At 34.4% G+C, this 25,374-nt stretch overlaps 1 protein-coding gene across 9 annotated transcripts in view; it reads left to right on the top strand.

The window, feature by feature from the left end:
* DMD (dystrophin) overlaps window positions 1-25,374 on the top strand; it is a 2,109,452-nt gene that overhangs the window by 276,161 nt on the left and 1,807,917 nt on the right. For all 9 annotated transcript variants that reach the window (XM_012756891.3, XM_012756894.3, XM_012756895.3 and 6 more), the window contains exon 2: window positions 3,270-3,331. In XM_012756891.3, the coding sequence (XP_012612345.1) occupies window positions 3,270-3,331 (62 nt within the window). The remainder of the gene's footprint in view (window positions 1-3,269; window positions 3,332-25,374) is intronic.

The following is a 25,374-nucleotide window of genomic DNA, read 5'->3' as shown; positions in this document are numbered from 1 at the left end:
GTGTGTTCATCCCCCAGACAGTGCTCACCGCACCCATTAGGTGTGAATATACCCATCCCCTCCTCCCTCTCCCATCTTCCCAACACCTGATGAATGTCACTACTATATGTGTCCGTAAGTGTTGATCAGTTAGTACCAATTTGATGGTGAGAACATGTGGTGCTTGTTTTTCAATTCTCGGGTTACTTCACTTAGTATAATGGGCTCTAGCTCTATCCAGGATAATGCAAGAGGTGCTAGATCACCATTATTTTTTGTGGCTGCGTAGAACTCCATGGTATACATATACCACATTTTATCAATCCACTCATGTACTGATGGACACTTGGGTTGTTTCCATATCTTTGCAATTATGAATTGGGCTGCTATAAACATTCTAGTGCAGATGTCTTTTTTATAGAATGTATTTTTTTTTCCTTTGGGTAGATGCCCAGTAGTGGGATTGCTGAATCAAATGGTAGTTCTACTTTTAATTATTTGAGGTATCTCCATATTACTTTCCACAGAGGTTGTACTAGTTTGCATTCCCACCAGCAGTGTATGAGTTCCTGTCTCTCCACATCCACTCCAGCATTTATTGTTTGGGGACTTTTTGATAAAGGCCATTCTTTTGGAGATAAGTGATATCACATTGTGATTTTGATTTGTATTTCCCTGATAATTAGAGATACTGAGCATTTTTTCGTATGTTTTTTGGCCATTAGTCTATCTTGTTTTGAAAGTTTCTATTCATGTCCTTTGCCCACTTTTTGATAGGGTTATTTGATTTTTTTCTTGCTGATTTTCCTGAGTTCTATATAGGTCAGCCCTTTATCAGATGTGTAAGATGTGAATATTTTCTCCCATTCTGTAGGTTGTCTGTTTGCTCTCATGATAGTTTCCTTGGCTGTGCAGAAACTTTTTCATGTGATCAGATCCCACTTGTTTATTTTTGTTGTTGCTGTGATTGCCTTTGGCTTCTTCTTCATAAATTCTTTGCCTAGGCCAATGTCTGTAAGATTTTTTCCAATATTTTCTTCTAGAATTCTTATAGTTCATTTCTGTCACTAGCTTTATTCTTTCACAGCTTGTATTTTTATGTATAAAATAATAAATTACATATATATTTATTGAGATTACATAAGTAAAAAACCCTTATGAACAGCAAAGCAGTATTAAATTTCATATATTTTATAATAACAGTATTAAGTGTATTAATAGTTATCATGGTAAAGAAAATATATGCTAGTGTACCAAGATAAAATATTAGCAAATAATTCATTGAAGATATATTTTCCTTGTGTTAAACACATAAAGGTAAGGGAAGACAACTGGTGAAGACATTTATATGTTGAAGCTCACATTTTCAGTGCTATTTAAACAGTAGATACATAACATTTTGCACATAATGTCAAGGTTTCTGTGCTTCCTTCAAGGCCTATCTAAAAATTACCCGTTGTCAATATAATTGAAAAGAATGAAAATATTGTTTTACTCCCCATTTTTCACTTAAAATCCTCTGGATCAAATCTCTTCAAATGACCTCCCATTTACCTTTTGGTAGAAGTCTTTGTGTATGTTTCAAAGACATCTGAATATGTACTTTCAAATGACACATTTACTCTCTGCTTTCTGACAGAGAAGATATGCATACACACATAGGAAAAATAAGAAGAGTTGCAAATAAGATCGTTTAATTTTTGGAAGATATGTCAAATATATACCACTGATAAAAAATGAATAGGGCAGTCTTCCTATGTATGCCAATCAGTGATGATGGTTATATTTTGAGACTATTTGAAATGTTCTGGTTTTTTATTTGTTATTTTGAAAAGGGTAGCATTAAAATTATAGAAGTAAAAAGATTCAAAAGCGGGTAGATCAGGTTTGAAAACTATTACTATCTATTTTTATTTATTCACACTTTTCAACAAAGGAAATACTTCTACCATATTGTAGCTATATTTCTTTCTTTACCATATAAATGATGCTGATATTGATCATATACATAGTAGCTTGTGGAAATACCACAATTAAATAAGAAAAATGTATTTTGTAATGCTAAATAAAATTTTTCATCTAAAAAAGCAATCTAAAATCTATTTATCCATTGTTATTTCTCATACCGGTTAAAAGCATCTACTTATAGCTTAATATTGTGACTTAAAGATAAACAGATAGTCTTAGTGCATGCATACATTTATTATGAGAAACTAATTATTTATTATATATCATCTCTTTTAAAGAAAAGCAATGGAAATTTACTACTGAAAAATAATATGAGAGCAAATAAGGTTACTTTGTCAGGGCATTTCAATAATAGTTCTTTTGATCCAAGTAAACACGACATGAAATATATCAATTTTAAATATCTCTCAGGTGCCTTCATTTATTGAATGTTAACTAATATGATTATAGTAATTTAAGGATAGGATTTGGCTTGGAAAAAAACATTTTAATAAATCAAGATTGATGATTTTTCTGTCCATTTGACTCAATAGTAATTTTCAGCATTGGAAGAAAGAGAATTTTTAGAAGCATGAATTCTATGAAGCTGTTTCTTAATAATATTTTCCTCTTAATCCCTTAGTATAAGTCCTTGGGGATTTTTCCTTTGAGTAGTTATATGTAAACCACAAGGAGTATCATTTACATTTTTATTTGAAATTTTCTGACTTTTAGCTGAAAAGAGGTACTAGAAGTTTTAGAGTTGTGAAATCTCCCCTCCCTTAAAGCATTCACATATTTGTCAAATATGATTTCTGAGCTCTTAATTTGTGCAGACAATATGCTAGGTTCTGGGAAGCAAAGATAAACTAAACCATGCTCCTTATTATCAGGAATCCACTCCTATAAAGGGAGCAGGCCCATGTTCAAATATGTATGTATTGCAAAGGAGTGAATGATCATTTCTGCATATATTAGGGGGGAGTTATAATGAAAGGGTCAAGCATAGTTTTTCATAGTAAATGACAGCTAATAGTTTCTTTTAATTATACTAGGGTATCTATTTATTACAAGAGAATAAATATTTTTCCATTTATTCAGATGAGACTATCATTATGTAATGTCTTCATATACTATTTCAATGACTGTGGGCTTGACCATATTATTTATTTTCTGATATAATTTTAGTTTGGATTCCCAATAATAGTATCTCTCATGTTTAATTTCATTTATTAATGAATTCAATACTAAATATAAAATACCACTAACACATAATAATTTAAATATGTTTTTATCATAAAATATGAATTATATTTAAAAATTTCTTTCTTTTTTCATTTTAGATGAAAGAGAAGATGTTCAAAAGAAAACATTCACAAAATGGATAAATGCACAATTTTCTAAGGTATGAATTGTTTGTTACTTTTCTTTTAAGATGTAATATAAGTTGTGAAATTTTAAAAATGGACCATGTACCTGTGTGTTTTAAATTTTTATACTATTTTTTATTATTGTTATTTTATTTTAGGTGTGCAAATGTGAGAACATTATGCTGAATTTTAATTAAGGAATAACTAGCAAAATATATGGTGAAGAGAAATTATTTAATTTTATAAAATATATATCTTTAGTTCCTCTTGATAATATGAATTTCTTTAATGGCATGAGTCATCAGAGGATTGTAACAGCAATCTTCCGTCAAGTATGTAGTATATGTCATACATTAGAAGAAGATATGAGGGACTTTTATCATTGTAAAAATTACCTTCTGTCCCTCTACCTCTTTAGCAAGTTCAATAAAAACTAATGTAACTGCATTGAGTCTATTCAGCCACTATATCTTAGAGCATATTTCAAGTAATTTAAGATGACAAATTCGTCTTCTTCTGGAGGCATCACTCCATATTCTTAATAATATTTATTTTGTAAACACAACTCAACTCACAATTGGTAGCAGAATTCTAGATAATTATATATGAACACAGAGTAAGATATTCCTATCTTGAAAACTAGCATTAGGACTGCAATATAAGGAAGTTTGTTTGGATTTCAAGGAGAGAAAGACTTGGATTTACATTTAATCATTCTGGACTTGGGCAAATCAAACCATTATTTTGTGAGTCAGTCTTATATTTTTATCGTGTGTGTGTGTTTGTGTGTGCGTACGTATGGAGAGATGGAGAGAGAGAGAGAGAGAGAGTGAGAGAGAGAGGGAATGCAACAATTGGATCAATCAAATACAGATAATGGAAATATAAAGTTAATAAAATACAATCTCTATACTCCAAGCTTGAAAATTCCTAGCACAATTCCTGATACTTTAATATATATATGTATTATTCTCTCCATGGATCTGTCTCATTTTGTAAAAATCTTGGTAAGAAATTCCAAAACAATCCACAAGGAGATACAGTTTCAAAAGTGCTCCCTTTGCTATTGCAGAAAGTTTTAGGGTATCATCCATTCTTTGTAGCTTTTGATGGCAGAACTTTGCCAGGTACTCTTTAGTATAAATTACTGAGATTTAACTAATAAAATTTCATTTTTGTTTACTTGCTGAATTATTAATTAATAAAATATTATCACAGTGCTTAAGCAATAAACATAAACTGAAACATATAATCTTGAAATCTTCAACTTAGTTTTAACTAAGTGAGGTACAAGTAAAAAATAAAGAATAAAATATAGCAATACAAATGTAAAACAATATAAAAAGTAAACAAAAATATTTAGGATAGGAATTCATAGTTCTCAGAATATTTACAGGATTGCTACATCTATTGGCTTCATAATTTTTTTTTAATTTTGAAATTTTGAAACAGACAATAGATAATTTGTCAAACATACAGAGAAATCAGAATTGTAAAGATATTTTCTGAAATAATAAATATAACAATATTCTGAATCTTTGAATGAAACCAGAGTCATTTTTATAAGGTATGTAAATATGACAAACACTGTGTATTCTCATTCCCATAAATCTAAATAGATCTTCACTCCCTATACATTGACATCTTCAAGTATCATTTATCACAACTCACCAAATGTACAAACCAAAGCTTGATATCCTACCTTCCATGACTTCATTGTTAACACTGCCTTAGAATAATTAGATATATTATTTCCTGTCTTTATGTGTGCTCATAATTTAAACACTGTAGATTAATCACATATGTGAGTACAATAACTGTTTTTCTCTAAGTATTTTCATCCTCTAATTCAACCCCCATTATTTCGTGTATATTATAAATATTCTCCCCATACCTGTTATAATTGGATTAGGAAATTCACCATTCTTTCAAATACAGATATCCATTATCAGGCATATTCTAGGTATCAGTAATGTAAATAAATGTTTATAAAGACAGTGGAAATACTTATTTAAAGGTGAAATGTATCTACGTGTGGGTATTAAGTTTTCATTTGAAGAACCTGAAAGTATAATTTTTGTATCATTTTTTTCTGTGAAAACTTCAGGTAAGTTGCTACATTAGTTTTAGACATTTTTGAAGATATGATAATTAAAGGAAAGCTAGTTGATTCACTTTATACCACTTGGTATAATACCAAAAGATAAACATAATTGTGATATATTTGGCAGTTAATTATTGCATGAATACATGCCTTTCAGCAAAATTCTAGGCCTATAGGATACACAAAATTAGTTCAAATGGAATCTTATGATTTTATGAAACCTGTACAGTCTCATGGGAGATGTTAGCAAATTGCTAAATGGAGTAGAACTGAGTAGGCTGTGTGTAGGTGGTCTGAGCAAGCAGTACTCTGGGTTAGAGGGAATCTAGAAACCTTGATGAAGAAAGCTCTAAAATGGGGATCCATTGAAGGCAGGAATGTATATTTTCTTTGTCACCCCAGTATTCATTACTAGTGCACTAAATAAATATAATAAATATGTTTGGTGAATAATACAGATCATTAAATCTATGCTAACTTTAGAAAAAGAAGAGAAATTCTGGATGGAAAAATATGTGAAGAATACTTTAAAAAGAGAGAGAAAAGACATGGAAAATTATCATCTGTTGTGTGGTAAATTAGACACAGACACACATAAAACAACATTAAAAATGAATATGAGTTAAAAGGTGTATCAGTGAGGCATATGCACAGATTTCTATAATATTTGTAAATTACAGAGAGATAACAAAGTAGTTTCTCTTTATTTTGTAAAGCTACAGAAGGGATATTTTAAGGGAAAAAAATGCGATTAAGTATACCTTTATGGTTTTGGTGTCTTTTGAAACCAAATGTGTCTTTACAGTAAATCCATTGATCTTTTACTTTCCTAGTACCCTTATAAAATAAGCACTGTATCTTTTAAAAATAAGTCTTCTATTAACCTTCAATTCCAAAAATTTCTACTAGAATGTGATTTATCACATCCATTCTATACAGATAAGCAAACAATATTTATCTCCACATAAACACAAACCATTTCTAGATAAGATTAATTCAAGGTAAATATTTCCATGCAATTTGTAGATATGCTACATCCTTAAAAAGTCTAGTGTTTATTGTATGATAAATAAAATTCACTATATAAAAATTTTGCTCATTGACAGAGTTATTAATAGAAAGTACAATTTTGAAATCATGACCAAAATTAATTTTGTCATATAACTTGCACTTGATGTTTGTGTTGGAGGAAAATATCTATGGGAAAAATATATACTACTACATTAATTGTAAGATATCAATAACCCATCTCCCAATGAGTTATATGAGGATTTTGATCCTGCACTGGATTTAGTGATTATCATTGTTTCCATACTATAACTCCACTCTTCTGCCTGATTTTTCCCAACATAATATGAAGCTTTATACTTAAATGAAGTAGAAATGTGTAATTAGTTTTGGCTGTGCTTCACAGGAGCCCATGATATGAAAGTACATTTATATATTCATTGCTACAACCTATATGTCCACCTTAAAAGCCCAGGACTCACCCATTCAGCACAACAATATGATGAGATAGAATAAAATGATATGACATACTTTTCCCAAGAATTCTTCATAACTTACATTCTAACCAACATGATGACCCTGATACAGTGCAAATTAACAGTAAAATTGCGAGTCTGCAAACCAGGATTCTTTTTTTTTTTAATTTTGGCATATTATGGGGGTACAGATTTTAAGGTTTCAATAAATGCCCATTTCCCCCCCTCGCCCCAAAAGTCTGCGTCTCCATCATGACCATCCCCTAGATGGTGCACATCTAACTCATTATGTATGTATATACCCGCCCCCTCCCCCCTCCCACCTGCCCAATACCCTATTACTGTAGTACCTATGTGTCCACTTAGGTGCTACTCAGTTAATACCAGTTTGCTGGAGAATATATCTGGTGCTTGTTTTTCCATTCTTGGGATACTTCACTTAGTAGTATGGGTTCCAGCTCTAACCAGGAAAATATAAGATGTGCTATATCACTGTTGTTTCTTAGAGCTGAATAGTACTCCATGGTATACATATACCACATTTTATTAATCCATTCTTGGATTGATGGGCACTTGGGCTGTTTCCACAGCCTTGCAATTATGAATTGTGCTGCTATAAACATTCGAGTGCAGGTGTCTTTTTTGTAGAGTGTCATTGGATCATTTGGGTAGATGCCCAGCAATGGGATTGCTGGATCAAATGGTAGATTCACTTGTATCGCTTTAAGGTATCTCCATATTGCTTTCCACAGAGGTTGAACTAGTTTGCAGTCCCACCAGCAGTGTAGGAGTGTTCCTCTCTCTCCACAACCACGCCAGCATTTATTGTTTGGAGATTTTGTGATAAAGGCCATTCTCACTGGGGTTAAGTGATATCTCATTGTGGTTTTGATTTGCATTTCCCTGATGATTAGGGATGTTGAGCATTTCTTCATATGTTTGTTGGCCATTCTTCTGTCTTCTTTAGAAAAGTTTCTGTTCAAGTCCTTTGCCCACTTTTTAATGGGGTTATTTGATTTTTCCTTCCTGATTTTTGTGAGTTCTAAGTATATTCTAGTTATCAGTCCCTTATCGGATGCATAGGATGCAAAAATTTTCTCCTATTCTGTAGGCTGTCTGTTTACTTTCATGACTATTTCTTTGGCTGTGCAGAAGCTTTTTAGTTTGATCATGTCCCATTTATTTATTTTTGTTGCTGCCGTGATTGCCTTTGGGGACTTCTTCATAAACTCTTTGCCCAGGCCGATGTCTAGGAGAGTGTTTCCAACTTTTTCCTCTAGAGTTCTAATAGTTTCATACCTTAGGTTTAAGTCTGTTATCCAGCGTGAGTTGGTTTTTGTGAGAGGTGAAAGGTGTGGGTCCTGTTTTAGCCTTCTGCAGGTGGCTATCCAGTTTTCCCAGCACCATTTATTGAAAAGGGATTCTTTTCCCCAGCGTATGTTTTTGTCTGCTTTGTCAAAGATTAGATGGCTATATGAGGATGGTTTTATATCAGGATTCTCACATCTGTTCCACTGGTCAATATTCCTATTTTTGTGCCAAAACCAGATTGATTTAATTACTACAGCTTTGTAGTATAGTTTGATATCTGGCATATTAATGCCTCCCATTTTGTATTTGTTGCCTAGAATTGCACTTGATATTCAGGGTCTTCTTTGGTTCCATACGAAGCGTAAAATTATTTTTTCTATATCTGTGAAGTATGCTGATGGGATTTTAATAGGTTGAATATGTAGATCAGTTTGGATAGTATAGACATTTTGATGATATTGAGTCTGCCGATCCACAAGCATGGTATGGATTTCCATCTGTTTACATCCTCTGCTATTTCCTTCCTCAGTGTTTCATAGTTCTCCCTGTAGAGGTCTTTTACGTCCTTGGTTAAGTATATTCCTAGGTACTTTAATTTCTTTGTTGCTATTGTGAAGGGAATTGAGTCTTTGATTTGGTTCTCAATTAGATTGTTGTTGGCGTATATGAATGCCTCTGATTTCTGTGTATTGATTTTGTATCCTGAGACTTTACTAAATTCATTGATCAGTTCCAGGAGTTTCTTGGTTGAATCTTTGGGGTTTTCTAGATACAATATCATATCATCAGCAAACAGTGAAAGTTTGATCTTTTCTGCCCCTATTTGGATACCTTTGATTCCATTTTCCTGTCTGATTGCTGTAGCCAAGACTTCCAGCACTATGTTGAACAGAAGTGGAGATAGTGGGCAGCTTTGTCTGGTTCCAGTTCTAAGTGGTAATGATTTCAATTTTTCCCCATTCAGTATGATGTTGGCTATGGGTCTGTCATATATGGCTTGTATCATTTTTAGGTATGTCCCTTCTATGCCTATTTTCTTAAGTGTTCGTATCATGAAAGGGTGTTGAATTTTGTCAAAAGCTTTCTCTGCATCTATTGAAAGAATCATGTGGTCTTTGTTTTTGCTTCTGTTTATGTGGTGAATTGCATTTATAGATTTACGTATGTTGAACCATCCCTGCATCCCTGGGATGAAGCCCACTTGGTCGTGGTGGATTATTTTTTTAATAAGTGTCTGGATTCGGTTAGCTAAGATTTTGTTGAAAATTTTTGCATCTATATTCATTAGGGATATTAGTCTGTAGTTTTCTTTTTTTGTTGCATCCTTTCCTGGTTTTGGTATCAGAGTAATATTCGCTTCATAAAAGGTGTTGGGGAGGTTTCCGTTCTTCTCGATGTTGTGGAATAGTTTCTGCAAGATAGGTACTAGTTCTTCTTTGTAAGTGTGGTAAAATTCAGGTGTGAAGCCATCTGGACCGGGACTTTTCTTTTTAGGGAGATTTTTAATTGCTGTTTCTATTTCAGCTGTTGAGATTGGTCTGTTCAGGGAATCTATTTCTTCCTGGTTGAGACTAGGGAGGCTGTGTGTTTCTAGAAATTTGTCCATTTCCTCCACATTTTCCAGTTTGTGTGCATAAAGATTTTTGTAGTATTCATAAATTGTATCTTGTATCTCTTTGGGATCAGTTGTGATATCTCCTTTTTTGTTCCTGATGGAGCTTATTAGAGATTTCTCTTTTCTGCTTTTCGTTAGCTTAGCCAATGGTGTGTCAATTTTGTTTATTTTTTCAAAGAACCAACTTTTTGTTTTATTAATCTCCTGAATAGCTTCCCTGTTATCAATTTCGTTTAGTTCTGATTTGATCTTCTTGATTTAACTTCTTCTGCTGGGTTTGGGGTTGGTCTTTTCTTCTTTTTCCAGCTCTTTGAGTCGTTTCATTAGATTGTCTATTTGTGATCTTCTTGTCTTTTGGTTATAGGCATTTATGGAGATAAACTTTCCTCTCAGAACTGCTTTAGCTGTGTCCCAGAGGAGTTGATAACTTGTCTCTCCATTGTCGTTTTCTTCATAGAATTTTTTTATTTCTTTCTTCATTTCTTCATTTATGAAGTAATCATTTAGTAGGAGGTTGTTTAATTTCCAGGTTTTTGTGTAGAAATGTGAATTTCTGTTAGGGTTGATTTCTACTTTTATTCCTCTGTGATCTGAGAAGGTACATGGTATGATTTCTATTTTTTTAAATTTCTTGAGATTTTTTTTGTGTCCTAGGATATGGTCAGTCTTAGAGAATGTCCTGTGAGCTGATGAGAAGAACGTATATTCAGTGGATTTTGGGTAGAATGTTCTGTAAATGTCAGTCAGACCCAATTGTTCTAGAGTTTTGTTTAAGTCTATTATTTCTTTATTAATTTTCTGTTTGGAGGATCTGTCTCATGCCGTCAGTGGGGTGTTGAAATCTCCGGCGATTATGGAGTTGCTATTAATCCATTTGCTTAGCTCCAGTAAGGTTTCCTTTATGAATCTGTGTGTACCTAAGTTGGGTGCATATATATTTAAAATTGTTATCTCTTCTTGTTGAACTGTGCCCTTCACCATTATATAATGACCCTCTTTGTCTTTCACTACTTTTGTTGGTTTAAAAACTAAATCGTCTCAAATTAGAACTGCCACACCAGCCTTCTTTTGGCTTCTATTTGCTTGGAATATTGATCTCCACCCTTTTATTTTTAGTCTATATGCATCCTTGCAGGTTAGATGTGTTTCCTGAATACAGCATATATTTGGCCTGTATTTTCTTATCCATTCAGCCAGCCTATGTCTCTTGAGTGGAGAGTTTAAGCCATTCACATTTATTGAGAGAACTGATAGGTAAGGTAGATTACTGATCATTCTGTTGGGTTGGATGTTGTTGCTATGATTTCTGTCTTGAGCCTTTGTAATATCTGGTCTTTAATATCTTTGGGTTTTGGTTGTTTTTATATTCGTGGGTTATTATTATGATGTTCTGTGCGTAACGCTGTTTTAAGTACTTCTTGTAGGGCTGGTCTTGTCTTGGTGAATTCTCTGAGCCTTTGCTTGTCTGAGAATGTTTTTATTTCTCCTTCATATATGAAGCTTTGTTTTGCAGGGAATAATATTCTAGGCTGGGCATTGTTTTGTTTCACAAGAGTGAGAATGGGCCCCCAGTCTCTCCTTGCTTGTAAAGTCTCATTAGAGAAGTCTGATGTTATTTGAATTGGCTTTCCCTTGTATGTTACTTGCTTCTTTTGTCTTACAGCTCTTAGAAGGGCCTCTTTAGTTGATACTTTGGTCAGTCGGATGACTGCATGTCGTGACGTCTTCCTGTTTGTGTTGAATCTCCCAGGGGTCCTCTGAGCTTCTTGAACTTGTATATCAAGATTTTGAGCAAGGCCTGGGAAATTTTCCTCTATTATATCTTCAAACAGCTTGTCCAACCCTTGAGTGTTGTCTTCTTCCCCTTCTGCTAAGCCTATGACCCTCACATTAGGTTTCTTCACATAATCCCATAGCTCTTGTAGGCTTTGCTCTTTTCTCTTGTTTCTCTGCTCTATTTCTGTGACTGATTTATTTAATTGGAGGGTGTTATCTTCAAGCTCTGAGATTCTTTCTTCTGTTTGATCTACCCTGTTCTTGAGACTTTCCACTGTATTTTGTAGTTCCTTGAATTGATTCTTCATTTCCAGGAGTTCGGTCACACTTTTCTTCATTGTGTCTATTTCTTTTCCCATATCCTGCAGCCTTTTTGTGGTTTCTTTGTGTTGGTTATTGAGTTGTTCTTGCAGCTGGGTGAGTGTTCTTATGATCCACATACGAAATTCCTCTTCTGTCATATTGGTTGCCTGATTTTGGTTGGTGTCCGATTCTAGGGGCCTGGTGCTCCTCTTTGGGCGTGTGTTTTCCTTTTGGTTCTTCATATTTCCTGAGTTCTTTCGTTGATTTCTTCCCATGTCGATCAGTTGTTGTTTCTTTCCTTAGGTTATTGTTTGGGAATTCACACACCTTGTTTAGTTTCTGAGGAGTTAGGTGGTGTCTGTGGGTGAAATTGGACCACTTCCTGTATATTGAGTCAGTGGGTGCCGTGGAAAGGCTGTGCAAGATGCCGTCCCTGTCAGTAGGTGGCGTTTGCTTGGAGGAACAGGCTATGGTGTTGATTTTGTGTCCTGTTATCAGCTCTTGTTCTGGGCGGAGCTGGGTTGGATAAGCCTGCCCTCAGGCACTTAGCAGGGGTCAAAGTTCTGTTCTCTGCTCCAGGGATAGCTGTCAGGGCAGGGATGGAATGGTCCTGCTCAGCCAGAAAGTCTGCGTGTGGGGGTGGGGCTGTCTGAGACCAGCAGTCTGGAGCGGGCCTGGCTTCTTTCCACCCTCCCCAACTCCGCAGCTACTCCTGGGCCTCTGCCAGCAGGCCAGACCACAAGCCACCAGGCCTCCCCGGACTGTGATGCCGGCGGGGAGGTTCCCTGCACAGGAACGCCACCTGGGTTGGGTCCACGGCCTCCTCCTGGGAGGAGGGTCCGCCCCTGGAGGCACACACACCTCAGTAGGCTGTTCACGTATAACCCTTCTGTGCCCCGGGCAATGCTAGCCCTCCGTGCAGGGGATCTGGTCTGCAGGTCTGACCTCTGGGTCCCAGAGTTCAAACTGTATGTCCACCAGGGAGAGGATTTCCGTTCCCAATTCACCGACAGGGAGCCCAAGCTGGGTCTATGTCTCTCAGCCTCTGAGTCGGCACCGTTCTCCTGGGAACGTGGTGCCAGCAGCACCTGGGAGGGCGGGCGGGTAGGGAGCTCACAGTCTGAGTTCCCCTGACTCAGCTGTAGGGTCCTAAAAGGGAAGGTCCCGTTCCCTGGAGGTGCCTCTGGCTGGTGGCTGTATTGTCTCTCTGGGCAGCCGTGGGTAGGGTCGGCGGAGGGGAGGAGGAGGCAATATGGCGCCTGCCGTGCGGCTCGGGTCTGTGCACACGGAGGTGCCCGGAGGAAGTTGGGAACCTGGTGCCACGTCTGCTACAAGCTCACCGCTGGCTGGCGGCGGCCTTCTCTGGCCTGATGTCCGCAGGTCTCTCCACCCGCTGGGGAGCCCACCAGCAGTCCCAAATGCAGGGGAGGGGAAACAGCAAATCCACCCACCCTTTCTGCTGGCCTCCGGGCTGCTCCGGTGGACTCAGCCTCCAGTTCTCCTCTGTAGCCTCCTCCCGTGGAGTCTCCTGGGGTCTCAGGTACCCCTCTTTCCAGCCCTCGTCCGTTGTATGCTCGCCTTCTTGCTTCTTTCCTCTAATTTCTGCTAGAATCTGTCTTTTCTGCAGAGACACTCTGTCTGGCAGTGTTATTCGTCCGCCATCTTGCTCCACCCCGAAACCAGGATTCTTCACGTAACTCTGCACCTTAATGGAAAATATTTTATCTATACTTTATTGTGGAAAGAAAAGTAAACATAAAATTCAAATTCTTTGAGTCTTATTTTTATGATATGTCTATGCCTACTTGTAAAAAATATATATAAATGGGGCATTATAAACAATAAAACATATAAACATAAAATAGTGCCATTTTGTCATTGTAATATATTTTTTTGAATAGAAGGAGTCATACATTTATGCATTTATCTACTGAATATTTCCTTACTTTTACCTCTATTTTCCATTTTGTCATCTGGTCTTCTTGAGAACATGACATTTAAGTTGTAATCATTGTGTTCCTAACTCTGTAATTTCATAATGCTATTGAAACAAGCATGAATTTTAATTCCACAACATACTTTGTAATGAGCCATATTTCTTTGTTTTTCTAAATTGGATAATTCTGTTCCTACAGCAACTAGTACCCCCACCAATATGACTATTAAGAAATTCAATCACAGTAACAATTTGCATTCTTCATCTTCTTTCCACTTCCATTCCCAAGGGCCAGGTAAGGTTTAAAATACTGCAAAAAAAAGTGTCCTCATTATCAGTCCATTCTGGTCACAGCTTATATACTTAATGGCCAAGTGAACATGAGTACACAAAGGGCAGCTGGTCCACAATGCATTGCCTTGCTTGGGAACAGAGGGTTTTGCTGATGGCGGAAAACTGTGTGCTTGGTATCTGGCCTCTATAGCCGTTTAACTGGGATGTCATAACACACCATCTGCAAGCTCTGTGGCAGAGTAGCATGTTGGCATCCACAACTACAGTCCTTTCCCTGTGTTTGAGAAAGCTTATTAAATCTCTCTTTAGTCTGACCAATCCCACATCCCCATTCTCCTGAAACTTAACCCACATAATCCTGTTCAATTGGAACCATTTATCAATCATATATATGAACCTAGATTTTCAGAACTAAAATTTTAGATGGGTGATTTTCTTCTAGATGCCTGCTCATTTCTTTCTAGAACATGGTTTAGGCTATCTTTTTGGCATCAAATAGGGAGAACAGAGCATTTATTTATGGGTTATCCTGCTACACTCTCTATGCCAATCCATGTCCTCTATAGGCACGAGCGCGTGCGCGTAAACACACACACACACACACACACACACACACACACACAGAGCAATCATGTTATATATTTAAAGTGAGTTTAAAATTTTCATTTTATGAAAGGAAAATACTGGAACCAAGTGTCAAAACATTATTTCAGTGAAAGTTGTAACAATATATATGTATCTTTCGTTTGTATAAGTTAGTTCTAAATTTATATGTAACTAACAAATTTGTATATAACTATTATACAAGGTGCCTGCTTTAACAGAAGTAATAGAGCAGAACTGTTGTGTCATGGAAGGTTCTCCATAGATATAAACTGACCCCTATTCCCTTGGCTTCCTATTTCTTTTTGTTATTTGGTATCAAGGAAAACTAGATCACTAGAGAAGATGGACAGTGAAATACGTCTCTGGATGTTATTGAGTAGCTTGTACATGGCTTTGATAACACTTGACTTATTTGGTACAGTTCTTCTGGAAGGATGAATGTTGGTTCAGGAAACTATAGAAATCTTCATTTCAGAAATAGTGACAATTGAGAACTTTTTGTTTCTATATACCTTCATATTAATAAGGCAATTGAGATTTATATTTTTATGTTTACTTGCTCTAATGACCTAATGGGATAAGTATTCAAGAAGAGTAAAATGAGAGTTTAGGTGGCTTGTTCAAAGTAAATTGAACCGATAAAGCTAGAACCCAAGAAACTTGACTCTAAAACTCATGATATTTCCATATCTGTTATGGTGGCTACAACTATTCCACCTACCAAATATTGCATTTTTCTTGGGATGTACAACAAAATTGATAAGTCCTATGAGAAATAGGGAGGGATTTTGGGATCATTGAAGACTTGAAACTAAAAGTTTTAAATATTTGTAATACTAACAGAGGTTTTAACCCATCTTTGAATGTTTAGTAACCCCCAAATACAACCACTGTTTGCTTTATCCAGCCTTCAAATATTTAGTAAACTCAAAATGCAACCATTGTTTGGGAAGCTTTTTAGTTGATTCTTTCTGAATGATTTCTAATACATATGTTCCTCCAGTTTTGATGAGGTTAGATCCTGATAAAGCCATCATAACTTGAAAATATCATAAGTTGAAAATGCATTTAATACACCTAACTTTCAGAACATCATAGCTTACCCTGGCCTGCCTTACACATACTCAGAAAACATAACACTAGCCTACATTTGGGCAAAACCATTTAACATAAAGCCTACTTTATAATAAAGGGTTGAATAATTTATAAAATTTATTGAATACTGTACTGAAAGTGGAAAGCAGAATGCTTGTACAGGTACTCAAAATATAGTTCCTATTTAATGTCTATTACTTTCATACAATTATAAAGTCAAAAAAATTTAAGTCAAGGACTGTCTCTATATTAAATGCTAATATTATTACATGCCAGGTTTTGGTGAGTGAAGTAATCTGCTTTTTCTTATAATCATCTAAACTTAATATTTTTATTTATTAATCCTTTTATTTCTACTAATCAAAAACAAATTATTACCTGTGAGTGATAATTTGAATATTAGTTTAAAATAATTTCTGAGAAAAACAAAATACTGCTTTATGGGCATGTGGATTCCCTCAAATCTACACTTGGTGTTAAGATGACTTGTAGAATGATGGGTCTTTATTTAGAATCAAGATGATTATGCTAAATGGTTTAGTCCACAGAGAACTATCCCTTTCAATATTTTTCTGAAACCAATGTTTGCAAAGTACTCAAGTAACAAAGAATATCATTCAGTTAGTAAAATTTGAATTTTGATATGTTTCACTGTTTTCAATAAAAAACAAATAATTTCCTGTTTGCAACACAAATCTTTCTTAGATATATGCTGTTTTTTTATCAACCCACTGTTACTAAGATCATGATAATCCTAGCTAGTTTTAGAAGGTACACATGTTTTGCTCTCTAAGTTATTATGTTCTGAAATATCTTATGAGAAAATGGAATTCTTGATTGCTATACCTATATTGTATGGGGTGGTCTCAGTGGCAAGTATATTTAGTTTACAAATGTAAATATTTATCAATGAGCATGCTAGTTCTAGCAAAAAATGATTCTTCACAGCTGACGTGCCAATTCATTATTTATTTGATTCATTTTATCTTAGAGACCTACCTAGCTTTTTGGAAAATCAACACATAGTGACTTTAGTGATTTATTTTAACTTTGCAAAGAATAGTGCACACTGTGGCACCAATTCACCAAAAATACATATGAAATACATGGTGAAAAGAACCTCTCAACATTTAATAAATATATATTAAATGCCAATTATATGCCAGGAATCATACCATACACTGATGAAGGCACAATACAATGTGGTTTTTCCTCTTTAAGAGATTAATATTTGAGAAAGAAATGATTACATTAACACATAATTAAAATAAAATATGACCTTAATATAATAGAAGTGTTGTGGCAACATAGAAGAAAGAATGAATAATTGTTTGGAGAGGAGGATAGCTTTTAGAAAGAAGGTGACATTGAATTGGGTTTTGTCCATGCAGAGACAATTTCAAGAGAGATGAAGGCAGCATGGATTGCATGCAAAAATTTGGAAGGATTGAAGAAGTTTGACTTGTCAGATGTATAGTAGTCAAGGTGATCCATAGGAGTGAAGAAAAGAGGTTCTGTGAGGGAGCACAATACCATTTCTAAATAATTATATCATAGTGGGGCTGGTTGCCAACAATAGGGTATCTGTTTAATCATATTAATATTCAAATTCTGATTGGAACCTGTGAAGTTCTAAAACAATAAGCAAGGATAGAATAATTAGACTGCAGTACCACCACTAATGTTTCTTGTAAAATTGAGCCTGAAGGCTACATTTACATTTGTGGAATAGAAATATGGACCAAAAAATCAAAAAGCAAGTGGGTTGCCATTTTTTAGAGATGTTTGATACCACACACACACTTCTCAGAATGAAGCAGCACAATGCATCAGAATCACCTAGAAAGTGCTAAATCATGGATTGCTGGGACACACAGCCAGAGTTTCTGATTTCATAGGTCTAGAGTGGCACCCAGGAATTTGGATTTCTTTTTCTTTTTTTAAATTTCAGAATATTACAGGAGTAAAAACACTTTTGTTACATATATTGCCTTTGCACAACCTGAGTCAGAGCTACAAGCATGCCCATCCCACAGACAGTGTGCACCATACCCATTAGATGTAAATATACCCATCCCCACTCTTCCCTCCCACCTGCCTGACACTCGATGAATGTCACTACCATATGTGCACATAAGTTTTGATTAATTAGTGCCAATTTGATGGTGAGTACACGTGGTGTTTGTTTTTCCATTCCTGTGATACTTCACTTCAAGGAATGGGCTCCACCTCCATCTAGGATAATATAAGAGGTGTTAGCTCATCATTGATTTTTATGGCTCCGTGGTATATACCACATTTTATCAATCCACACATGTACTGATGGGCACTTGGGTTGTTTCCACATCTTTACAATTCTGAATTGTGCTGCTATAAACATTTGAGTGCAGATGTCTTTTTTATAGGATGACTTTTTTCCCTTTGGGTAAATACCCATTAGTGGGATTGCTGGATCAAAATGGTAGTTCTACTTTTAGTTCTTTGAGGTATCTCCATACTACTTTCCACAGAAGTTGTGCTAATTTGCAGTTCCACAACAGTGTATGAGTGTTCCTAACTCTCTGCATCCAGGCCAACATTTGTTGTTTTGGGACTTTTTGATAAAAGCCATTCTGACTGGGGTTAAGTGATATCTCATTGTGGTTTTGATTTGCATTTCCCTGATGATTAGAGATGTTGAGCAACTGCCATGTTTTTTGACCATTAGTCTGTCTTCTTTTGAAAAGTTTCTGTTCATGTCCTGGGCCCACTTTTAAAAGGGGTTGTTTGATTTTTTCTTGTTAATTTGGTCAGGCCTGGTTAGTACTTGGATGGGAGGAATTTAGATTTGTAACAAATTATGAGGTGATGCTGATGCTGCACACTTTGAGAGCCACAGCCCTAGAATGTCAATTACATAATTAGGTCTATAGTAGGGAATGTTAAAGGAAACCCCGCTGAGGAATTTGTGAACCCTAAAGGGGGAATGTTGTTTCCCTTTTCCCTGTTGAGAATCACTGCACAGTACTTTATTTAATTTGAGGTCTATCTTGTGGGGACTTTATTCAATAATCTAATTGGGCTGGTGTTAAAAGACTTGAAATCTACCAATCAGATAAAGGTCGCGTATACTTTATTCAAAATGTTTAGAATTAGAAGTGCTTCCCATTTCAGATTTTTTTTCTTAGATTTTAGAATATTTGCATTATACTTACTGGCTGAGAATTTCAAAGCTGGAAATCTGAAATCCAAAATGCTTTGCTGAACGTTTCCATTGAACATTTCATTGGTACTAAAAAAGTTTTGGATTTTGGACTTTTGGATTTGAGATACTCAATTTGTACCTATTTATGTTATCTATTAAATTTTAAAAGAGTCTTTCAATGTTACAAGACTTAAAAATACATGTCTAATTGATATAGATATCTGGTGTATATATAATATATTTTAAATTCCTAGATATTTTGTGTCACTTGGATAGATAGGTGATGAGGACAGAAATTAATATAATTGTGTTCTAAGTTTAGAAAAAATATCCATCCAGACATTCATATTGACTATATCTCCAAGTTTTCTTTCACTTCACTAGTTTAATCCTTTCGTGGGCAACAGTATGTTTTCCTTACTAATAAAACATTTCCAATGGATATGCAGAGTCTTTCAATCTCTCATTTTTTCTTTGCTTCCGCAGAATAATTTCACTTTAGTGACACTTTGAAGGTCTTGCTCTATGCTCCACTTAATGGGTTGTATTAACATATTTTACCTTACTAGGGTTCATTTAGACTCCTTAAATTCTCAAATAAAAGTTTGATCATGGTAGGCAGAGCACAAAGGTTTAAGATCTTGTCTGACAGTAATCTATTGATATAAGTTCAGATGTAGGTACCTCTTTTGTAATATAGATAGAGGGCAGATTTGTGTGTATCTTGGAACATAAAAGGCAGAGTATGGTTTTAAAAAGAACCTTGCTTAATTTTATCTTAATTTAAGCCCCAATCTCACTATCCCAATTCTGTGTGCAGAGAGAAGTAACAGTAAAATAGACAAGGGTGATCAATAAATCAGCAATCACTTTCAGTCTTGTGGCCAAATGATGAATGGAAATTAACAGATCTGTTAATTAGAAATGTGAGTGAAATCATTCCTTGGTTTAAGATTAGCTGCTTTTTATTGAGAACAAATGAGAGTTGTAGATGAATTTGCTAAATGTTTCCTTCTTTTATTTACTGCACCTGGCCCAGAGAAAACCAATTTCTTTAATCCACATGATCCATGGGTGATACTTTTTATAAGATTTCCCCAAATTTGCAAATATTTTGAGTTTGCTCTGTCTAATTCTCCTTTTTTCCTTATGCCTATAGATTTATGCCTTCATAAAAGGTTTTTTCCTCTCATTGTGTGAAATTTTAAAAAATAATTTAGATGGCCATATTGATACATTTTTCTGATACGGAAGGATATATATATATGTGTGTGTGTATGTGTGTTTATATATATATATATATATATATATATATATATATATATATATATATAAACAATGAATGTTGCCCTAGGTTTTCTCTAATGGTCTCTTCAGAAATCTAGAGCATTGTTTATCTCTAGAAAGGGTGAAAATGTTTGAATTCAATATGCCAATTTACCAGTAAATTTGATTTAGCTTCTACCTTTTTAAGAATAATGTCAAAGCCTCAGAATGTTTTACATTAGTAATTTTAGTATCATAAATGACTTTTGAAGAATTGAATACAATTTTGGAATGACAGCAATATTCCCTTAGTATTTAGGGATGTCTCACCATGTAATATGCACATATATTCTGAAAGAAGCAGTTAAAATGAAGATTGCTTCTAATAATATTTTCAATGAGCTATGTAAGTAGAGTATCATTGTCATAGATATTGGAAATTCATTCAGAGAATATTTATATGAGGAATTTCAGTATATCCTCTAAAGAAAAACTTGTCATTGAAGTCATTACACTAGTAGTTTGGATAAACAAATAAACAAAAGTACTAAAAACACCTTAAAGATCATTAAGTATCCTGCATGAAAACTGAAGATCCTAAACAATTACATTATGCGAATAATTTACTAAGTATATTTTTCTATTTCAACTTTCTTAAAGGTTAGCTAATCAGAAGTCTCAAATTATAAAACAAATTGTGCTAGTTTACAAAAAAAATGATAGCTTTCTTCCACTCCCCAAAATAAATACAATCACAAAGATTTTGTTCTTCACGAATAACAGTATTTGTTGTTTTGGTTTTGGTGGTTGATGAGATGTACATTCTCATGTTTTGTTTAGCTTCAGAATTTCTGGTGCAAAGGTCCCTGAGAGTTTTCTTTCCATATATTTTTTAGAAAAGAAATCACACATTGATATGGTCTGTCAAATTAAAATTATAAGATCTATAAATTTGGAAAGGAGAACTTTATTCCTTATAAAGGTTTGCAGCCTGCAGGCTGGGAAGTGGAGCTTTCAGTTAAAACTGAATACAGACACATCATTAGAAGAAGAGTCTCTTCAGCCAAAAAGGGGTCCAGACATTCAGCCTGTCAGGGGGCTTAAGGTTTTATGGTATTCCACAGGTCTAATTATGTCAGGCTGGTAATTTGTCTACACTTTTACACTCTGAATAGAACAAAACACTGGGTTAGAGATGTGTATATCGAGGCATTAGGATCAATTATATCATTTGTAAAGTATTTTCCTTCTTATGCATGAAGATAACCAAAAGATGAATACGTAGGGCCTACGTTGTAGGTAATATCATTTTGTTTAAAAATGAATTAGCAAGCTTTTGGGGTACAACAAGAAGACTGTTATTTTGCTTCTTTTATAATATTATATGGTAAAATATATTAGTATTAAAGTAAAATATAGATACCTATATTTTTAATAGATATAGAGAATAAATATTTGAAAAGAGAATTTAAAAAGTTTTGAGGAACTCTTTTAGGTTAAGTAAGGTAATAAAGAGGACAATGCTTTACATATCAGGAAAGAAGACTTATGAGAAAAGTCAGAAATACTGGAGTTATTTAGCCAAGGTTGGAAATAAACTAATGTTCTTCTCATATTATTTATTTGAATGCTTTGGTTTTATGTTGCTTTATTTTATTTTTAATGAACTGGATGCCTTTTTTTAGCTTTTCTATACACATGAAATTAATATTATGTAGGCAAGTATTGATTAAGCACAAGGAAAATGGTAACTAACAGAATAATACATATGGAAAGAGGTCATAGAGGAGCCATCTACATTTTCTCTACAAAAGAGAAAATAGTCTGAGAACTCTGAATGCCTAAAGTACTTGAATAATAATGGGAAATGAGGATGTTTTATGAATATTTTTTAGTATTTTCGAAAGACTGACAAAAGCATGAGTTTATCACCAATAAGTCCACATAGCCAGACTTAAACTGTTCTTAAAGCTGTATTTCCCTGTTTCAGAGCTATCACCACAGCGACTAAAGCCCTGGGTAATTCACAGGCATTGCCAAAATTCCAAAGGCCTTGCAGTCCAAAGAATGAGACACAGGAATCTTTTAACATTTCATAACTCTGTGTGTTCATTCTTCTTAATAGGCAGAACCCAGCATCTGTGATCCTCAAAAACACCATTTATAAAGTCATATTATTGTAACTCCTCTTACTTGTTCTGGCAGGTACTGTGATCTGAGAACAAAATAATCTTGTCATAAAATTCAGTTCCTATATCAGGTAATTCCCAACATTTTGATCATAAAGTCACATGTTCCATCCACTATCTTGTCATTAGGTGATTATTAGAAGAGTACCTGGCACACAGTAGATTCATAATAAATATTGTTTTAAAAATAAAAGATGAAGGAATGAATAGGGGATGTGTTAGAGTAGAAAGATATTTGGGAACTCTGAGAAGTCTGGCAACATTATCCAAAAAAATATAATGCAAAATACTTATATTGTGTTTAAAGTTCTTGTAGTCACATTTACAAAGTAAAAAGAAATAGGTGAAATATTTTTAATAATATATTTAATCATGTATAAAACCAGAAATATTATTACTTTAACATGTATTCAGTATATTAATTATTAATCAGATGTTTTACATTATTTATTATTACCACTTCTTTAAAATATATTGCGTATTCTATACTTCCAGCGCATCTCAGAATCTTGGAATAGCCACATTAGGTGCTCAATAGCCACATGTGGCTAGTGGCTACATTAGACAGTATAGCTGTAGAGGGATATTAAAATATTGTGACCAAGTCAGGAAGGAACTTTGTTCACTTCCTCCAACATCCCATGGGCCAGAACCCAGTTTTATGGCTGAACCTAATTGCAAAGGAGATGAGAAAAAGTAGCTAAAAAGGAATATTTAAGAAATTATTGATCAGACAACATAAGTGTATTATATCAGGACATTGTCTAAAATCTTAATTTGAAACAATTGCCTATAATTGATAAAAATTGCATAAGATAGAGCAAGATGTTTAATTTCTGAAGACAAGTTCAAAGTGTATATAATGAGCAGTATTGAGTAAAGCATGATTTTATTAGGAATTATGAATTGAATAAAATATTTGAAACTCCTCTACTAGAACTCCCTTAGATACCCCAAAGCAGTAAAAAAGAAAAAAAATCCAAAAAATATTTATTTACCAATCGTAGTAGTTTAGTTTATAAACTGATATTGAATTCACTGTATAATCCCTATTTCCTAATTTTTTTAATATTATGTAGGACTATTCAGAAACTAATTTAGAAAAAGAAATTAAGGCTTCCTTTCAATCAATTTAAAACGGTTAATGATAAAAAGAAAATATCACTTTTTTCTTCTCTCAACACATGTGACCATGATGCTTCAAGCATGTAACAGTCGATCTGTTCTCATGTCAACTGCACAGACCAGAAACAGAATTTGGTTAGAAGACATTTCTTCAAGGGACTCAACATTTTACTTTTCTGCAGTGGTCATTAGTGGATGAACATGAAAACACTCCTAATCATATAGGTACTTTCAATGCCAGTTTAATAGGAAGCTTATATAAATAGTGTTTTCCCAAAAAATTCTTCCCACCCCTGTCACTACCAGTTTGTTTTTTTGTGAAGTGACTATGTTTTTCACAGAGATGACTATTTTTGTTTTTGGGGGCCTGAAACTATACATTCTTGGAATAGTGTAAGAACTCTGAATTTCTATCTGTTTCTGTTTTAAAGGTTTACACTTTAAACTATGATAACATGTAGAATAATTATTGTGAAAGTGTTTAAAACTTACATTTTTAGCCCATAAACTATACTTTTTACAGAGACTCGGCTGACTATCTTGTATCACTAGCTGTATGTGCCTAACACATAGTAGGTACTCAAGAAATATGAATGTTAGAATAAAGGAATACATATAAGAAATTCTTTTTTTTTTTTTTTTTTTTTATACAGAGTCTCACTTTGTTGCCCAGGCTAGAGTCAATCTCCGGGGCTCAGCGATCCTACTGCCTCAGCCTCCCGAGTAGCTGGGACTACAGGCATGCGCCACCATGCCCGGCTAATTTTTTGTATATATATTTTTAGCTGGTCAATTAATTTATTTCTATTTTTGGTAGAGACGGGGTCTCGCTCAGGCTGGTTTCGAACTCCTGACCTTGAACAATCCGCTCGCCTCAGCCTCCCAATGTGCTAGGATTACAGGCGTGAGCCACCGCGCCCGGCCAAGAAATTCTTTACATTGCTTAATTACTGAAGAGTGTGTTACATGCAGTCTCTTGCAATTAGGCGAAATTTGGAGGTCAAAAATATGAAAAACGATTATTTTAAAAAGTATTATAGAAGCATTTTAATTTTTAAAGTATCTCAATTAAGTAATAAAAATATGCATAAAATAAATATAACAATGATATATATAGTTTTTGTATGAATATGTGTGTCATTTGTATAAGTGTGTATTATGCCACATATATACCCATATATGTAGCATGCATATGCGTGTGTGTATACATATATATACACACACACAAACACACATTTATATTATAGTATTATAAGTAGTTTAGAGAGCCTAAAGTAATTAAAATTCAAATGTGGTTGGTTCAAATTGGATAAATTTGAGAAAAATTTATAAACGCTATTAGCTCACACTAATCAGACTCACCAAGTAAATTATTCATCAGGTAAACAATGTGTTGAATAAACATTCAATAAACAAGTTGTGTGTAGCAGAGGAAATAATAACTTTCCCTCTACCTTTACTCCTTAACTAGGACCCCTATAGCAAAAGAGAGATTAATAAAAGAAAAACAAATAGAAGTTTATTTATATGTATCCCTCATGTATACATGGGAGATGCCTAGAGAAAAATGAATAAATTTCAAAGAGGTAGCTGAAAACTTTGGTTTATATAGCATCTTTAGCAAAAAACAATATATTATTTTAGATAGAAGACAAGACAAAGAAAAGAGATCGTGAGTCTTTAGGAGTGGAAAATTGTAGGAAGGCAAATATATGGGAAATTAAATTGGTAGATAAAAGCTAGTTAGTAAGGTTTGTCATGTGAATTCCTCTGGTGCCATCTCCAGGCTG

This window comes from Microcebus murinus, chromosome X (assembly GCF_040939455.1).
Source record: "Microcebus murinus isolate Inina chromosome X, M.murinus_Inina_mat1.0, whole genome shotgun sequence".
In the NCBI taxonomy this organism is placed as follows: domain Eukaryota; kingdom Metazoa; phylum Chordata; class Mammalia; order Primates; family Cheirogaleidae; genus Microcebus; species Microcebus murinus.
This window is presented reverse-complemented; position numbering and strand designations above follow the sequence as displayed.